Here is a 13,372-nt window from a genome sequence, read left to right as displayed (position 1 = left end):
GATACCCAGAATTTGTGTGTCAACGGACATGGGACTTGCAGCTATTGCCGACGGAACGTGAAAAAGTGCCCCAATTGTCGTGAAAAGTTCGTTGAAATGTCCATAAACGAAATTTTGTCACTAGCAATGAATCAAGTAAGTGAATTTGTTTCCTCAAGTGATCACACTTGTACCTTAAGATCAACTGATTGATCCAGATTGATATCATTGAGGAATACGAATTTGGACACCTGGTGTTTGGATTGCATACAATTTTTATACTCTGTGCCAACGGCCACGCAGTGCAGGAAGTTTGCAAGCAAGAATGAGACTCAAACGTGTCTTACGTGTGAAAAGAATTTGCTATTTAAGTTTCACCAGAACACCTTGTTGGCTAAACTCATGGAAAGTGAACCTAAACTGTGCCCTAATGCGGTGGTACAAGGGTGCAACGCTTCACAGAAAAACATAAAGAAGACTCCTATAACTGTAAATACATAACCACCCATTGCTTGGTAGTACATTGTAATTGGAAAAGAATTGTAAAAAATCTGCTGAAACATGTCAAAATATGTCATCCTTTTGGAAAAGGAGAGTGTTTAATGCCAAACAGAGATGCTGTTATTCATTTGATTTATATGAGTCCAAAGCCTGTACGCCCATCATTTTTCAAGACCAGGTTTTCTGGAAATACTACCACAGGAATGGCACGACAAAAATCATCACCCACAAACTGTACTACCAACATCCCAGCCAACTAGCAAGTACTACTTGTGAATTACATTTGGAGAAGGCAACATCAATTTTCAAGCAATCCTGTGAAGCCATACACGGAGAGAAATGTTACAACGTAATATACAAGAAGCTTGTAAACTGTGACATGGATGTCCAAAGACCAGATCATGTCCACCACCATATCATGTAATGAACGCATTTTCAGTTCCGGGCATAAGAAAAACATACTACTAATATATGAAATTAATAATGGAGGACATTGCTTAGGTAGAATTTTCTAAAATATCACATCAGAAACAATACTTATATGTGACAGAAAATTTAAAGGTCAGTCATTTATATAAAACTCTACACTTTTAATTTGTGTCCCTCAATTACTATGGATTCTTCAGTAATGGTAATACGCTGGTTTCTCGCAAAGTGCAGGTACCGGTACTTATTTTTAGAATCATTTGTTTTTAAGCCTACTTTTACCCTTCTCACATAAATAGTTTGGTTTAAGTCTAAGTTGACTTCCAAATGTGTGTGCTTTAAAATTAAATAACATTAATTAATACTCACTGTTTCAAAAATAAAAGTAGTGCTTGTTTTTCTCATAACATCAACAGACCTGGTGAGCACTAATATTAGTTTTAACCTCATGAACACACTTTTGTAAACTGCAATTATTAGTTGGGCTTTTCAAACAAGAGGACTGAACTGATCATTCCTGCTCAACTCTGCAAGTTTGTTCAATCCATACTCGGCTACTGATAAGATAACCTGACCAGATTTTCGTTTGAATTCTTCCTTTGTAAATAGAACTGTCACTTGGTTATCTTTTTTTACAAACAATGCATAGTAACTTATCTAATAACTTATTTGTATGAAAATTCCATACAATAATTTATTTATTATTTATACTTGTAAAAACATTACTTAACTAATATAATTTATTTTGCATTTCATAGAAATTAAGATGGAAAAAAATGTTTAAAACCAAATAAGTATCCTTGTGGGGTAGGTGAGAAAAATGCTACCTTTGGAGCCATATTTTGCAATGGTCCCTGTAAAAAGTGGTACCATCTTAGGTGTGTAAATCTGACCTACAATGAGGCAAAAAAAATATCTTTGGATAATGCAAAATTATGGCTGTGTAATGCATGTTTAAAATCAGGAGATGAGGAAGATGAAACCACAAGTACAATGGAGAGCAGTAAAAATTGTTACTTGTTAATGACGACCTTGAAAATTCTCTCACTTTAGCTACTGAGCTAGGAAGTGCAATTCTCCGTGAGAATGAGGAGTTAAAGCTAAAGCAAACTTTACATGATGTACAAAATTCAAAATCACTCTATGAGCTTGAATTAGAAGATAAATTAATCGTTAAAGATGATGAAATAAAAAATCTAATCAAAACCAAAGAAGAAAAGGAAGATGAGTTAGGTGGTATAATTAAATATTTAGAAAACAAGGTCAATACACTAAAAAAATTAAATGATCAACTAACTCTACAAGCAACCTCTGATGTACATTCTACCAATGATAAGTCTAGTGAAACCACTTGTGAAAGATGTAATATTTATGGTAAGGAAACAAAAAAAACATGATTGACTCCATAAGATCACTAGAGTCTATCATTAGTGTTCTACAAAGTGAAAATGAAGAACTCAGAAACAAAAACCTTCAGCTGTAAAATAACCAACAGTACAGTTTAAAATGTTTAAATTGTTTTCCGAAAATCAGATGTAAATACAAAAAATTCAGCATGTGCTGAGTGGCAAACACCGAAAAATCCATCAAAAGCTAATAAGGGGGAAAAAGAAATGTGTAGGCCAATAGTTGAATGTTTTAATAAGTTTGTAGTTCTTTCGGATGTCAATACTAATGGTAAGGATAAACTTCCAACAGCCCAAACAGTAACAGTCTCTACACATAAAAAAATAACAAACAAAATTTAAAAACACATGTAAAACCAAAGAAAATAACTATTTCTCGCAACAAACCAAACAAATCAAGACTACTATTTTTGGCTGATAGCCATGGCCGTGGCCTTGGCAATCTTGTACAGCAAAAGACCCAGGGCCGATTTACCGAATAGGCACGGTAGGCACGTGCCTAGGGCGCGAGGCAAATTGGCTTTTTTGGAGGGCGCCAAAAATTTTAAAATTAAAAAAAATTCGGGGTAGTATTTGCATGCTATCGCGGTAAACTTCTGGTAACCCCTCGCGGCCGTGTAAGGCATTGTAATCGTCTCCCGCGTTTGCGGCAAGATTCTTACTATTTTCTGCAGTCAGGTCGTTTGGACATAAAATTATCGTCTTCCATTATCGAGGCAATATATGAACATATCCCGCGGTCGTGAGGAGATTATCATCGTCTACCGCAAATGAGGCAAAATGCTGATATTTTCCCGCGGTCGTGAGGACATTATCCTCGTCTTGCGCGATCGCAGTCAAATTTTGACCACCCCTCGCGGCCGTGAAGACATATGATATCGTCCCACGCGGTCGTGTGAACATAGTAATCACCTCCCGCGATTGTGGCAAAATGGTAATCATCTCCCTCGGTCTTGTGGAGATCATCATCCTCTTACGCAAATTATGCAACATTTTGACCTTTTCCCGCGATCGTGTGGCCATTTATCATCGTCTTGCGCGATTGTGATAAGATTCTGATCACCCCTCGCGGCCGTGAAGACATCATTATATCGTCCCCGTCGGTCGTTTGGACAAAGTAATCGCCTCCCGCGATTGTGGCAAAATGGTTATCATCTCCCACGGACATATGGAGATAATCGTCTTCGGCGAATGAGGCAAAATTCTTATCTTTTCCCACGGTCATGTGTGGTCATAATCATCGTCTTGAGCGATCGTGGCATTATTGTGATCATCCCTCGTGACCGTGTAGAAATCATTGTCGTATTCCGCGGTTCTGTAGACATCGTAATGGTTTCCAGCAGTTTTGAAGATCATCGTCGTCTTCTACGATCGCGGCAAAATTCTTGCTGTTTCCCGCGGTCGTGTGGACATTATCATCATCTTCCGTGATTGTGGCAATATTCTGATCATCCGTTGCGGCTCTGTGGATACCATCATCGTCTTCTGCGATCGCGGAAAATTCGGATCATCCCTCGTGGCCGTGTGTATAGACATATTATCGTCTCCCGCGGTCACGGAAACGTCACTGTTGTCATTCGCGATCACGGTAAATTGAAAACTCCATGTAGAAATACAAAATTCACGCTTCAAAAATACCCCGCATGATTGGATTTCCCGGTCGGTGTACACCCTGTTATATATATATATATATATATATATTGCAAAGGGGCGCTACTATTAGATGTGCCTAGGGCGCTGACAGGGTCAAAAACGGGCCTGAAAAGACCATTGCTAACGTAACTTCCTTTGTAAAACCTGGGGCATTGCTGTGTGATGTCGTAAAGGATGTTAAGGATCTTTCCAAAGACTTGAGTGAAAATGATTATCTGTTGGTAATAGGTGGGACAAATGATATCGAAGACAAAAGTGTAAGCAGCATAAAAGAAGAATTCAACACTTTACTAAAACAAACTTGATTATTGCATCACTGCCTATGCGACATGACATGCCAAAATTAGACAACAAAATTAGTAACCGATCAATAATGAAAATTAGTAACATAAACTATTGGCTTGAAGAAAAATTAAACAACTCCATAGAAAAAAGAAAATTACTAGAACTACACCTCTTGCCACGGGAAATGCACACAAATCATGGTTTGCATTTCAACAAAAAATTTAAAAGCAAAATTTCTGAAGAAATCCTAAATACAATCCGCGAGTGCTGTTTCAACCCCGCTCTATCCAATAACTTCAACATCCAACTGCCTTCAGATGAAGAACCCGTCACAGTTGTAGAGGCTGACATGAATAAGGTAATTCACAAGCTGTGAGACACCAAAAACGTAATTAAAAAGCATTTCAATCTTATTTCGAATTAACATAAACATTACCAATGATTTATAAAAATTAATCAAGTTTTCCGATCGTATAGATAGGACATCCTTGGGAGATCTGTAGGAATTCCCCATGGGGCAGAGCTCCACAGAATAATTATCCAACTCAAATTATTTACCTTTTTATAATAAGTACCTGGGGACCGAGCCCACTCTGCGATTACAGCCTTTACTACTTCCTTCACCATTTCCTACGTCATGGACCTGTTTCCTTCCCTTCTCATAGCATTCAAGTATTACAGATACATTAATCTAACTGCCACAAACGGTTCCCACACTCCGCACTGCAAGCATTTACTACTTCTTTCACCATCTCCTATGTCGTGGACATGTTTCCATCCCTTCTCATAGCATATCAGTATTTCAATTTCAGATACATAAATCTAACTGTTACAAACGGTTTCTAGTTCCCACACTCCACACTGCTCGCCTTTACTACTTCCTTCACCACTTCCTACGTCGTGGACCTGTTTCCTTCCCTTCCCATAGCATTTCAGGATTGCAGATACCTTAATCTGATCGTCATTAACAGTTCCCACATTCCGAACTGCTCGCCTTTACTACTTCCTTCGCCCCTTCCTATGTCGCTGACCTGTTTCTCTCCCTTCCGATAGCATTTTAAGATTGTAGATACCTTAATCTAATCATCATAAACAGTTCCCACACTCCGGACTACTCGCCTTTACTACTTCCTTCACCACTTCCTTCACCACTTCCTACGTCGCGGACTTGTTTCCCTCCCTTCCCATAGCATTTTAGGATTGCAGATACCTTAATCTGATCGTCATTAACAGTTCCCACACTCCGGACTGCTCGCCTTTACTACTTCCTTCGCCCCTTCCTACGTCACGGACCTGTTTCCCTCCCTTCCCATAGCATTATAGGATTTTAGATACCTTAATCTAATCGCCATAAACAGTTCCCACACTCCGAACTGCTTGTTTTTACTACTACCTTCACCACTTCCTACGTCATGGACCAGCTTCCCTCCCTTCCCATAGAATTTTAGGATCGCAAATACCTTAATCTAATGGTCATTAACAGATCGCACACTCCAGACTGTTTGCCTTTACTACTTCTTTCACCACTTCCTACGTCGCGGACCTGTTTCATTACCTTCCCATAGCATTTTAGGATTGCAAATACCTTCCCATCCTTATGGAACAGCTTTAAGCCACTTTTATTGTTAGTTCTGTCCGGTTTTCTGTAGATGTTGTGTTTTTGCAAGAAATAAATTGTAAACAAAGCACGACATCTACAGAAAACCGGACAGAACTAACAATAAAATTGGCTTAAGATGATCCATAAGGATGGGAAATTTTTCATAACACATCCCACACTCCACACTCTGCTATCCTTTACGACAATCTCAGAGTAATAAAACAAAACTACAATGTATCGAGTAAGGTTCAGTATAATCTTTGCTCAATAGTAACAAGTGATGTCTTTCCTTTTGTACTGTCAATGTAATTTATAGTATACTGTGGGTAGATGCCTTTTTGAACACATGTTACAACTTACAAGTCTTTTGTTTACTTTTTCCTTGTTATTCAATTCAACCAACATGGTTACTTAGCAACCCATAAGACTAATGTTTAAAAAATGTGACTTTCAGTTTCATTTTTCCGTGTAATTAGATTTTTGTTGGCAGTTCTAACTGCAGTAAAGTCGATTTTAGGCCAAAAATAAACGATTTACAATATTTGAAGAAAATCGTCAGAGCATACATAGAAGCAAACATTGCTCGTATTAGAGTATAGGATAATAAACCTGCTTATAATAATATAATAATAATGATGCAAATATTTGTTTGATTAACATTCTTTAACTTATCAGAGAAAATGTTATTAGTTGAATAATTTGAGGAGAAATATTAATTAATCATATAACAATTATAATAACATTACTAATGGTAATTAATTAATCTATATTCAAATACCAGTATCCTCTCCAACTCCCAGAAAAACAAATTTAACAACTTGATGCCTAAACAGAATCATATAGTATCAAAAATATTTAAGTATTGCAACCATTGCAGCTGTCGGCGTCTCTTTAACCGCTTGAAAAGCTTGTAATATCAACAATCACAGATAACTCAGAGGTAAGGTATGAGGTTCATAAGTTGAAGGTATCAGGTTCAAGACCCCCCTGGGGAACAATTTTTTTTCTGTTTTTTTTTTACTTTTGATTTTATAAACTATTTAATCAAAATACTCAACTGATAAATGTGCTTTTCAGACTAAAAACCTTTATTATTTTGTGTTTTTATGTACGATATCCTGATGGGATATTCCAGGGATCAGGATTTGGGCGGACATAGGGATATCCCATTGAGTCCCCCAGGAAACTCTGAGGACTTTAAGGGATTTACAGAGGATATATCCCACTGGGATATCCCCAAGACATTCCAAGGATCTTCTTGTGTTGTGTGGGTGTGTATTTTTTTAGAATAAGAAAGCTTGGTTACTGGGTTATGTCTAAATATTGACTCAATTGTAAATAATTCTATATGTTTTATTTTCAATCTTTTAATACATTTTTATTCATAAATTTGAATTTTAATAAATAATACGTGATGAGCTGATGTCACCTGGTTGCCATGTTATCTTATGGGACGTCTGGCACTAAACAACACTACTTGCGACGTTGCCAGTTCTACCAGGCCGCGGCCTGGAGTTAAAGGTGTCCGTGATTGATCTCTTTTCCTCTTCATCTAACTCTATTCCTATTAACCCTTTTAGCGAATTTCCCATAGAAGAGAATAAGCTACCATAGGTCTCATGATAACGCCTGGACCCGGGACCTTCATTTAAACAATTTTTAAATACTAAACTGTCTTTGCCCAATACATTTTTGAAACTGCTCTCATTGCGAGAGAAAGTATACCACATAACGCACAATTTTGCTACAATACAAGAGGAAAAGCCCTAAGAGAAAGTAGTCGCAACCATCTTTTATTTTAAAATAAAAAGCCCACCTGTGCCGGAAGAAGGTTTTTACATTTTCTTCCAAGTCATTTAAGAACCATAGGCAACATCAAATTTAAAAACAAATTAAAAAATTATCTTATAGAAATTGCTCCTTACTCCATTAAATAGGTGTTTCCTCAATCAATTAACCTGATTTTATTGGTTGTTTCTTAGTATTGTATAAATTGTAATTTTAGCTTATAACTGTATTTACTAAGTTAGGATTTAGGTTAGGAATTTGACACTATTCTATTTACAATGAACAATTATTGAATAAAGATATTGAAATTAAATGAAATGAAGTATTGTAATTATATTTCTTTTTTTACAATATTTATTATTGCATCTGGTAATTTTTGAAAATATTGAGCCAAATATCAAAGTAGACTCAAATAAAGGTAATAAAGATACAAAGTATGAATGCCACAATTGACTCTATGATTCTGGGTAAGTGAGTGAGTGTTGTGATTGTTGAGTGCTGCTTGTGACTAAGGTGAGGCTAGGTGAGCTAATATCTGAGAGTTTATCAACACTGATAACAGGTTTATCTGGCACTCCCAGTCAGTTTCCCATACCTCACACAGCTAGGATTCTGCTGTTCCAAAATGGGTGTTTTCCTGAAATTTATAAAGTGTGCTTTTATTACTTTATGTAAGTACTGTTAGTTATTTAAATACTTATATAAACAATGACTGATTTTTACAAATAATTTCAATAATTTGTTTTGATACTATATCAACAAGTTTGTTTGAAGTTTGCGGTGGTTTGAATTCTTATCAATATTTCACCAGGAAATGTTAAAATAGGATTTAAACATGTTTTACCTGCTTGGGTATTGAAAAAATATCCTCGCTAGATGCAGTGTGGTTAAGTTTTGTAAAAAGTTTAAGTACAAAAAAAGATTTTTTTAACTATTTAAGATGTTTGAAATTGATCTGCGGCAACCTTCTTGCAGAGGCGGATCCAGGATTTTGTTGAAATGAGAATCTTTTACGCACTTATATTTTTACATATTGTGTGGACTTTTTGCTATATGTCATACACATATGTATATCAACTAAAATGTGTGAACTTTATGAGGATTCAAAATAAAACCCATTTTTTAAGTTGGGTTTGGTTTACTGGTATTTGTAAAAAAACGGAATTGGTGAAAAACATTTTGGTTTATTGTTTGTAATGCAATAATTTCGCCATGGCCATGGAAGACGATAATGATGTCCCCACGATCATGCGGGACCTGAAAGGATCGACATGAAGATTTGGCCGTGATCGCAAAACACAATGATGATATCTTTGCAAATTGCAATCATGGTTCAGGGTATTGTCCAGATCACAGGAAACTATATCGAGACTTATGGTCTTCACGGGGATGTTCAAGATATTTCCGAAACCGCGGTAGACGATGACAATGTCTTTGGGATCCACGAGGTGTTTCAGAATTTTGTCGCGACCGGAAAGACGATGTCTTGGTGTTCACGGGAGATGCTCTCAAATCCGCCACGATCGTGGGATACGATTATGATGTCTTCAATATAGCCGATCTGTTTCAAAATGTCCAGGGATCGTTAGAGAGGATAGCAGTATCCACACGATTGGGGGAGATGTTGAAGACAATTTTAAGGTTAGATCCTATTGGTTTATGTAGAGGGCAATTGATTGATTATCATTTGTTCCCTTTTAATCAAAACCGATTTAAACGTTTTACCAAATAAAACAATCCATTAGAAAACCATTACTTAGCCTGTATATTTTGACTAAAGAATAAAGCAAAAATAATATAATTTCCCCTAACAAAAAAAATGAGAAAAAACATTTAGTCAGCACTCTTAAACCTCACTAATACGAAACCAGTGTGTATCGTCAAACAAAGACATTTTACTTAGTCAATATATGTAAATGTAATGAGTAGCCCAAAGTATTGGGTAAACCGCCAGTAGGGGTTACCGACTGTTACGTTTACAACGGATTAATTCACAGTTATGTTAGGTAAAATGTTTTAGTGATGTCGGTTGAGTTATCGTGCATGTCCAATGATGATTAGTTTGGTTTTGTCAGGGCTCAGTTTTAAGCCATTCTTTGCTGCCCATTCCATAATTCTGTTGCATTGATTCAATTAATTCATTCACCTCACTAACTTTAAAGTGAGCGTAGATTTGTAAGTCATCAGCGTAAGAATGAAACTTGGCATGTTAAAAAACTGCTGAACTGATGTCGTTTCTGTAGATAGTAAAAATTAAAAGGCAAAGTATTGATCCTTGACTTAAGGAACACCACAGAGTACCTTACTCCAGGCAGACGGCTTTGTCATTACACAAACACTGCTTTCGGCCATGGAGATCGTTATAATCAATACTCGCCTTGAACAGGAACCTGTGGAGGCGTTCCTACTGTGTGTTTCTGAGAAAATTGCGAGTGTTCCCAACAGTGAATGTTAAGGGTGCGCTCTACTTCAGCTTGGATTTCTCAGTACGATGTTGCTTCACACGATGTTCTTATACCATTGCACTGAACAGTGCCATGGAGAGCGCTTGCGAGATTTCTGAATCTAGGTCATTACAACGTTATCCTTAACCCTTCTAGTAATAGTAAACTAACAGCAGATTCTTGATTTTAGGAATCTGCACTTCCCCCGGTTGTTATTTTTTCTCTAAACATTATTTGTATGCGTTTAAACTTATGATAAATACACCCGCTGCAGCAAACCTTATTTTTTTGTATTTTGACATTTTCACCAACCTTTTAGCCCAACTTTTTTTAATATACCTAAATTTTAAAAAGTGCAAGACCTACAATAATATTTAACAAAAAATAAGACACCAAGATCTTTTAAATCGGTTCACAATTGGGGCTGCAAACAGTAAGAACCAAAACCCTTGCATTTGCGCACGCCTGACGGGTAGAGAGCAACCACGCTGGAAAAGGTTGATGTTTCAATTTAGCTAATATGGCATAGTTGATACATAAACAATCTGGAAATACCTAACAGTTATATGCTTTACAATGTAACCTATTTTTTCAGTTCTTGTCACAATATTCACTGAAGAAGTGGAAGCCAGAAGAAAGATTCTAAAAGGAAGAAAAACTATCACAAGGGAATACTACAGTAAGTTATCTGTTGAATACCTCTTTCGATCACAACCTGGAACAGTTTAGATTGATGTACACTGATTTCATTTTAAGAATAATATTGTATAGTGATGAATTTGCTTTGCACTGTAATGCTTACATAGCCCATTGAAGAATCTTTAAAATGTTTAAGTTATCTTTATTACAATGCATGTAAAATACAATTTGAAATGTTTAATTAGATCATGATTCTTTATGATTTGTGTACTCTCATGCTGAGAGGGAGATAATGTTGCGGTTGGGGGAGTGTTACTTCAAATGAAACACGTACATGATGATCACATGAAAGTTAGTCGGTTAAACATGTTTTAGAGAATGGTAGTGAATTTGGTCAAAGATTACTTTTTCTGTTAATAAGTCAACCTTGGGCCTAGTTTATTTCCCTCCGCACTCTAGTGCTTTTCTGTTTCCTGTTTGCAAAGCATTTTTGATAGGCTTGAACCTTATGATCTTAACAATTGACATATTTATTATTATAGGGGACAATTAGTATATTTATGACATTAAATTTAATCTGCTATCAGGAAATAATATATGTAGACACACAACTTATGTTTTTTGCGAGCTAGCAAAGATTTGAAAGGATTTTCATTATCAGGAATTAAAATTTCTACAAAGCCCACTATAGCGTTTCTTGAAAATCTTACACCTTCACCCCTAAAAAAAACACTCTACTTTCAAAATTTTTTACCTTTTTGTCAAATATTTAATGGGTTTTTAATTATTTAAACTGGAACCTCCATGTAAAATTTCAAGGTAGTTTTTGTGATCTATCTCCAAATAAAAAAGCAGGAGGTATCGTGGATCTGCTATCTCATAGGTTTTCACTAATAGGCCTAAACATATGCTTAATAGGTCTAAAATAAAATTCATGCTCAGTAGTTACTGCTTCATCATCCCTGACTTTTATATAAATTGCTCATTTGACTTATTTCCTTCGGATCCATCCACAATATAGCTTTTAGCTAAGCTCTTGAGTCTAATGATGAGAATCATACAGATGAGATTGATGGGTTTTTATTCCCGAGGCCACACCCAGTTGCATATTTTAAGAGAAACATGAGTGAACAATGAGAGATAAATGAATGAGATGACAGCTTTTTGGTCAGCTGGTCCCATAGGTCCATTTATTAAAAACCAAATGATTCAGAACAGCTGGACTCAGTTTCAGACCATTAAAAATATTTTTACTTTTTACAGAGCCGTCGCTCCTCCCCTCGTGGGCCAATGTGCTGCTACTGGGGGTAGGGTTCCTCATCGTGGGTGTCATCCTCTACATTGCATTGGCAAAGTTTATACTTGGGTCTACAACCGGCATATTCATGATGGACAATGAGGTTTAGCATGTCCATAAATAAAACTAACAAACAAAATTATGTGATTTTTGTAACTACTGTATTTGTATTTGATATAAGTTAGGTTATATAAATGTAAATGGCTAAAGGAAAATTTTTGTTTATTTTATCACAATTTTCCAAAGTATATCTTTCGATATCAATCAGGGCCGGTTTACCAAATAGGCACGTTAGGCACGTGCCTTGGGCGCGAGGCAATTGGCATTTTTGGGGGGCGCCAAATAATTGGAAAATAAAAAATTTTGTGGTTGTATTTGCATGATTGCGGTAAACTTTTGATGATCCCTCCCGGCCGTGTAGACATCGTAACTGTCTCCCGCGATTGAGGCAAAACTCTGACTATTTTCCACGGACGTGTATACATAATTATTACCTTCCATGATCGCGGATATATATGAAGATATCCCGCGGTCGTGAGGAGATTATCATAGTCTCGCGGTAGGGGCAAAAGTCTGATCACTCCTCGCGGCCTTGAAGTCGTCATTAATCGTCCCCCACGGTCGTTTGTTCATAGTAATCGCCTCCCGTGACTGCGGCAAAACGATAATCATTTCCTGCCATCTTGTGGAGATCATCATTGTGTTCCGCAAATGAGGCAAAATTCAGAACTTTTCCCGCGATTGTATGAACATTATCATCATCTTCCGCTATGGTGATAAAATTCTGATCACCCCTCGCGGCCATGAAGACATCATTATATCGTCCCCCGGTGTCGTTTGTTCATAGTAATCGCCTCCCGCAATTTTGGCAAAATGAAACGGTCCCACTACCTCATCCATGTAATGTAGGTATAGATCATCGTCTTCCGTGAATGAGGCAAAATTCTGATCTTTTCCCGTGGACATGTGGAGATTATCATCGTCTTGCACGATCGTGGCACTCTGATCATCCCTCGCGGCCATGTAGAAATCATTATTGTATCTTAAGCGGTCCTGTAGATATCGTAATCGTCTCCCACGGCCGTGAAGACATCGTATTAGCGAATTTCCCATTAGGGAAGTAGCTATTATTGTTTCCCGTGGTTGGGGCAAAATTTTAATCATTCCCGAGTTTGTGTGGACATTATCATCGTCTTCCGTGATGGCAGCAATATTCTGATCATCCCTCTCGGCCGTGTGTAGACATATTATCGTCTCCCGTGGTCACAAAAACATCACTGTTGTCATTCGCGATGGCGGTAAATTGAAAATTCCAGTTGGATATACAAAATTCACGCATAACTCCCGGTTAAAA

The 13,372-nt window shown here is 37.0% G+C and overlaps 1 protein-coding gene across 1 annotated transcript; it reads left to right on the top strand.

Annotated features, from left to right (window-relative positions):
* Positions 1-8,203: 8,203 nt before the first annotated feature.
* On the top strand, positions 8,204-12,233 carry LOC128999165 (uncharacterized). Its single transcript, XM_054425540.1, has 3 exons — positions 8,204-8,309; positions 10,678-10,761; positions 11,985-12,233. The coding sequence occupies exons 1-3, from the start codon at positions 8,264-8,266 to the stop codon at positions 12,125-12,127; spliced, it is 273 nt and encodes a 90-aa protein (XP_054281515.1). The 5' UTR covers positions 8,204-8,263; the 3' UTR covers positions 12,128-12,233.
* The last annotated feature ends 1,139 nt before the right edge of the window (positions 12,234-13,372 follow it).

Source organism: Macrosteles quadrilineatus, unplaced genomic scaffold (genome assembly GCF_028750875.1).
Source record: "Macrosteles quadrilineatus isolate MER2022 unplaced genomic scaffold, UCM_ALF_1.0 Scaffold_7__1_contigs__length_78375512, whole genome shotgun sequence".
In the NCBI taxonomy this organism is placed as follows: Eukaryota; Metazoa; Arthropoda; class Insecta; order Hemiptera; family Cicadellidae; genus Macrosteles; species Macrosteles quadrilineatus.
This window is presented reverse-complemented; position numbering and strand designations above follow the sequence as displayed.

Bases quoted from the DNA above. Each gene is read 5' to 3' on its own strand.
- LOC128999165 (XM_054425540.1), top strand. From the start codon at position 8,264: ATGGGTGTTTTCCTGAAATTTATAAAGTGTGCTTTTATTACTTTAT. The intron at 8,310-10,677 runs GTAAGTACTGTT...CTATTTTTTCAG, and splicing joins GTGTGCTTTTATTACTTTAT to TTCTTGTCACAATATTCACT. The intron at 10,762-11,984 runs GTAAGTTATCTG...TACTTTTTACAG, and splicing joins TATCACAAGGGAATACTACA to AGCCGTCGCTCCTCCCCTCG.